Below are 6,000 nucleotides of genomic sequence, written 5' to 3' on the forward strand. Positions count from 1 at the left end.
TTCCAAGGCAACTGGTGATCTCTAGCCGCTAGGCGATACTTTGCCTCTATGAAGTACTTCAGCTATAAGGAATGCTACAGGCCAGTAACAAGTATTGATATTTAAACCAAAGAGCTCCAGTCAAGTAGCCTGTAGAATTTTTCAGGCAATTCTCAAATGTTTTGTGCCTGGACTTGCTCAGTGAGTGGTGACTAAAAAATGGATATGCAGTACTTTACTGTGAAGGGACCATCTGCAAGTACTATAAATTTGGGTGATTCTGGCAGATGGATTCGTAATATATTGTTGCAATCACTTTTTTGATAATTCATTGTCGTAAATTAAGAACTTTGCTTGTGAAGGCGACAATCTTGTTGTCAGAGACTGAGAGGTTCCTAGGCCACTGGCTAACCAAATGCTACAATATCCCCCACATTGTCATTATACAACACAGACCAACTTATTCATTTGAGATACGATAAGAGTATAAGACCTCTCAGAATTAGAACCACGTACATATATCTAATTCAACCCTGGTGCTATAGATAATGTTGAATATAAAGTATAAGATCCATAAAGTGGCCTCCTCTAACACCTTAAGGTTTTAGAGGGAATGGTTCTCTACATGGTATCAGAGCTCAGGTTTGCGGGAGGTCTCGAGTTCGAGCCCCTGCCACCCCCCAATATTCTCACAATTTAAAATGGACATGAAAGCAATTTATACCCCAAAGATGGGCGCCCATGATCCACTCTTCAACCCAAATAATGGGATTTCGAGTGAGGGGGAGTGTTGAATATAAAGTATAAGATCCATAAAGTGGCCTCCTCTAACACCTTAAGGTTTTAGAGGGAATGGTTCTCTACAGATAAATTTCAGAATTACAGTCTGTTTCCCCAGATGATGAATCTCATGTGCCAGCAGATGTGAGGCATTGAAGAAAGCTCTACTCTGAGTCTTTAGTTGACAGGGTCTCTGTCAATGATGGCACGAGCTAACAATATTTTCCATATTTTACTATAATTAGGCCAGAGCATATGTATAATTTGCGCTTGTCATCTTATATGTAGCCCTCATGCCTGCACTATGAGCCATCCGCGTAGGTAATGAATGAAACTGTATGTGTTTGCAAGCTATCTTGCATTCGACACCATTGAAATATGTAGCTCAAGTAAGCAGAAGTAATGCATTCTTTATTTTTTAATGCAATAGTTGCATAGGCTTATTATCAGATCACCAAAAATTTCAATTTTCATTTTGTTTTCTGTAACAATCAAGTTACAAATATACCAATAAAAGGCTGGCACATTCTCAAGAACACTTCCATATGCTATGTACAAGAACATCAACTAAAATCTCTAATAAAAACACTGCAGTTCTTATTTATACTTGGCTGTCTCCCTGCAGAAGAGGGGTCTTCTCATCAGGCACCATCGATCCGTTTTCATTCTTTTTATATACATCATCTTCTGTAATTTGCCCCCACATCACCGTATAAGTTCCCAATCCAACCACAAAGGCTCCCATAATGCTGCATTCATAAAATTTCGAGTTATTATTAATCTACAATTTTAATCTGATTAGTAAAGCTTAATAATATCTGGTTTTTTACCTCCCATAGTGAAAAGAGTAGGCAAAGAACAAACAGCCGCACATAGTGGCAATTGGAATCCCCATTGGCTTGAACATTGGCACGTAAAGAGGTCCTTTACCGCGCATGCACCATTTCTGAACACGAGTACGGATTATACTGCTAAAAATTGCCTGTACAAGTAAGGCTTAGATATCAATCATGCATGCATGCATACTCTTGATTACTTGTTAATTATTAACGGTTTTCCTAAAACCTTAAGGTGATGAATCGAAGACTTCCTATTTACTTACTGTTAAGATAATGACAAGAAGCTCCATGTTCGGCTTTAGAATCCAGGCACTGATGTTTCTTTCTACAAATACAGAGTAAACTGCAGATGATATCGTCCCAAATAAAATATATAAGGAGACTATCGTCATTGGTTCTGGATATGCTTCAAGAGTTTTAACCTGATCCAGTGAAGATACATAAATACAAGTTCAAATATCATACATAACAGCCAAGACTTAAAATGATATTTTTACTACTCCCTCCGTCTATACGTTTGTTTGGGACTAAGCAATCGGCATGCATATCAAAACTCTTATAAAATATAGTTTTATTAATTATTTTAAACTTGTTTTTTTCTAAACAAATTTATTCAGAAACAAAAATTGTAAAACATAAGTTAGAGAATCATATTTTATAAAAGTTTTAAAATACGTGTCTAACTAATGAAAAAACCGTATAATAATGGAAGAAACGGATGGAGTAACTTTTAACTAAAAGTTAGCATTCGGAAAAAAAAATGTATAAAATTTTTGAAATTCAGCCGGGCCAAGCCTCGGTTTAACCGCTATTTGCATGGAACTAGCTCATGTAAACTGAAGTGAAAAATGAAGAAACCTGAATAATGTTCCAACTGCAAATAGTGAAAGAAGCAGCTGCAAGTAAAATGGCACCAAGAATCCAGTTTTCATGACTAGAGGAGAAGAGGAACAGTTTTGTTGAGAGATGGAGTTGGAGTTGATGCGAAGGTGAATATTTGATAACTGGGCCTTTGTATAAAGTGATTGATACTGCTCCCATTATTGATATCAATGTTCCTGCTACTTTAGCCCGAAAACTTGAGCTACTCCACTCATTTTTTGCTTTCCTACAACACCGACATCATATACGTGTCAGTATTAAGCTACAGTTACTCTAGCTATAAATTCTGGTAATAACAACTTATCCCGTCGTTTTTCGATTCTTGCTCATTCAAAATTCATCAAGAGAAAATTCCATCAATCCTATTCATTCTTTTGCGTTTTCTTTTTATATCCTCTCAGTTTTTTTATGTTTCATGCATCAGTATAATTAAAGTATCATATCTTGTATCTTAAAATTTTGTCAGAATACAATATATTCGTAGAATCGTAGCAGACCCTCACTAAAATTTTTGAGGTTTTGAGAGAATAGTTAAGTTACTATATATGAGACCCTCACTAAAATTTTTGAGGTTTTGAGAGAATAGTTAAGTTACTATATATGGTATCAGAGTCTGATCTGTAGGATAGTCGAGTTTGATTCTGTGACCCTTAGTATTCTCGTATTTACTTATGAACATGAGAACAAAATTATATTCGAAAAATGGAAGATTGCTAATGAGAGAACCGGTAACATTACAATTTTTTCAACGAAAACAACGATTTATGCATGCATGCATGCAAAGCTAGCCAGCCACGGCAAACAGGCGATCACGTAAATACGTAAATTATGTCCCTACCTTTTGTTTTGAAAAAGAAAAATGAAAAACTATCATTTGCTAAAAGAAAATAAAAATGAAAACCATTATGACAAAAAAAAAAAAAATTGAAAAACCATCATGATGCTATATAATTCGGCTCTATTTACTTGGCCCCATCAAAGATATACGCAACAAGTGAATATTCTTCTACTTCAATACCGACCACAACTTTCTTACCAATTATTTGTTTATGGTAGCAAATTTCATATCATAGAAACAATCTTTTAATTCACAAGATTAAAAATCTTTTAATCATCTCAGGTGATTTTAATAAAGGTATCTGTTGAGCGGTGTTTAAATCCAACTTACGGAGAAGTATAATCAAGTAGTTCCCTAAATTTTTTTTATGCCCGAGGGCGCCGGCGGCGAGTGGCAAGAAAAAAGAATAAAAATTGAATTAACAGCAGGTGACTTGAATGGCCCAGATTATTAGATCAGTCAATTTCGCCACTAGCTAGCTCAAAACTGAATTAGTTTAAATTTATGTCATTTTCTGTGAGTATATTTTATGGTCTACTCCACCTATAGTTTCATTACCTGACTAGTGGCGGCTGTTTAAGGCAGCTTCAAGCCAGCATTCAAATGGGTATGTATGCTAGTGGTGTGTGTATGGGAGGGAGGGAGAGGGAGGGAGAGAGAGGGAGGGGGAGATCGAGGGAGAGGGAGAGAGAGAGTCGGAGAGAGAGAGAGGGAGGGAGGGAGGGAGGGAGAGAGAGAGAGAGAGAGAGAGAGAGAGAGAGAGAGAGAGAGAGAGAGAGAGAGATATTTTTGCATGGAACCTGGAAAGAATGGAAATGATGAAGGTAAAGGAAGGAATGAGATTGCCCATGCCGCATGCTAAGATTGGAGAACTGTAGCTTAAACCCACATATGCTAGATTCTGTGCAACCGTCACCCTACAGAATATACATACATATATTATAAAATATGATATTATGAAATATATATATGATCGGTGCATGCATATATATCCGAGGGAGAAGGAGAACAAACCCTATTAGACCCAAAAAGAAGCATCGCATTAGGAGAGATGTCATGGACCGCCAACTTTCCCTTTTACAAAGAAAAAGAAAATCACATAAAATCAGAAATTATTACAAGTGCTGCACCTAGTTCTCCGAGAACTAGTTCTCATTTGAGCCGCACTTATCATGCATGAATAAATCAATATCAGGACACATACATGAATACATACCTTTGCGAAATGAATAAAGTTAAGGAATGAGGTAGGAGGAAAATCGAAGAAAGGGCATTCGAATACACAACAAATACATAAGGGCTCATTCCTCTTGACATAGTTGTGCTCGCCATTATAGTTAATCCAATGGTGCATCCTTCCATTAATACCATCAAGAAACATGACAATCCTTCCCCCACCATTACCCTTCTCATCTCCATCTCTCTCTCTCTCCCTCTCTCTCTCTCTCCCTCCCTCCCTCCCTCCCTCTCTCTCTCTCTCTCTCTCTCTCTCCCTCTCTCTCTGTCTCTCTCTCTGATTATATCCTCCTATAAATCTCTCCGGTAGTTTATATACAGGGCACACGCAAATACCTAACGTAATCCATGTACCGGTGGCTCTCTCCAATTATTTAATATAAAAAGACATAGAATGAGTTAGTGTGTGCATACATCACTATGTGAGAGAGAGAGACAGAGACAAATAGGAGTAACCTTTCAAGGAAAGATGAAGCTACTCAAGAAGGGAAAGAGCAACTCGTGTGCCCCAAACGAATGGAAAGAAGACCACACAATTATTATTGCCAATTCTCAAAATTAATTATCCTATTCATCTCCTTTAACTTTTATGAAACTCACTATTACTTATTCAAAATCTGTGTTAATCTAAGGCTTATCTGTCATTTGTTGAAATAGATGACCTCTTCTAAAATCTGATGTGTTACTGACTTTGTGGTTCATGTTCAAAGTGGGCCCACCTAGAAACTTTAATAGTTTGCACTACATGGCTAGTAGGCTCCGTGGATTCACTGTGATCCAACGATAATTTGAAAATAGATTTACCCCTTTTTTAGTGTTTACTTCAAGTAGCGTCACTGGGTTGATATGTGCATTGTCTTATACTGTATATAAATACAGAGCCAGCTTATTAGTCACCATATTTAGTGGTAAACATTCACCAATGAGTTTGCTTATGTAAGCAGTTAAAGTATCTCCAATCTTACAAGTGTTTCAGGATCTTCATTGATGGCCGTTAAAAATTGTTGTCCCTCCAATGGTGATGTTAAAGAATATGCTATTGCCGGTGGCAGAGCCAGAGTTTATAGCCAGGGAGGACCAAAATATGCTAAAAAAATTTCTCACACAAAGAGGGCCAATAACTTGGTCTTCTAGACTACTATACCTCAACTGGAACCTGATCTAGAGAAAATATGTGATTACTTATTATATAACAAGTATTTGTACAAATTTCGGGGGTGGGGGCGGGAAGCGGGGTCCTGGGCCCAATGTGGCTCCGCCAGTGGCTATTGCTATAATATAGCATCTAAGCAAAAAATTCGAACTCCAATGGGTTGTTAAACTTGAATGTAAATATAAAATCAAGTATAGATTGTGCTATAATTGTCACATACTATAATTGTCACATAGGCATGCAAGTGACAAAATGCATTAATTAATAAAGTAATAGTAACAAATATAGTTATG

General features: G+C 37.0%; 1 protein-coding gene across 1 annotated transcript; it reads right to left on the reverse strand.

Moving 5' to 3' along the window:
* Positions 1–1,208: 1,208 nt before the first annotated feature.
* LOC108200903 (WAT1-related protein At1g70260) lies at positions 1,209–4,800 on the reverse strand. The gene is made up of 7 exons (XM_017369173.2): positions 4,535–4,800; positions 4,333–4,392; positions 4,119–4,235; positions 2,457–2,706; positions 1,862–2,020; positions 1,590–1,741; positions 1,209–1,508 (listed from the first exon to the last, which is right to left on the reverse strand). The coding sequence occupies exons 1-7, from the start codon at positions 4,735–4,737 to the stop codon at positions 1,361–1,363; spliced, it is 1,089 nt and encodes a 362-aa protein (XP_017224662.1). The 5' UTR covers positions 4,738–4,800; the 3' UTR covers positions 1,209–1,360.
* Positions 4,801–6,000: the final 1,200 nt, after the last annotated feature.

The sequence above is a fragment of the Daucus carota genome, chromosome 9 (genome assembly GCF_001625215.2).
Source record: "Daucus carota subsp. sativus chromosome 9, DH1 v3.0, whole genome shotgun sequence".
NCBI classification, from domain to species: Eukaryota; Viridiplantae; Streptophyta; class Magnoliopsida; order Apiales; family Apiaceae; genus Daucus; species Daucus carota.

Excerpts from the sequence above, each read along its gene's own strand:
- LOC108200903 (XM_017369173.2), bottom strand. The coding sequence starts at position 4,737 with ATGGAGATGAGAAGGGTAATGGTGGGGGAAGGATTGTCATGTTTCTTG. Across the intron at positions 4,393-4,534 it reads ACTTTATTCATTTCGCAAAG|GGAAAGTTGGCGGTCCATGA; the intron begins GTATGTATTCAT and ends TCTTTGTAAAAG. Across the intron at positions 2,021-2,456 it reads GCAGTTGGAACATTATTCAG|GTTAAAACTCTTGAAGCATA; the intron begins GTTTCTTCATTT and ends TCACTGGATCAG.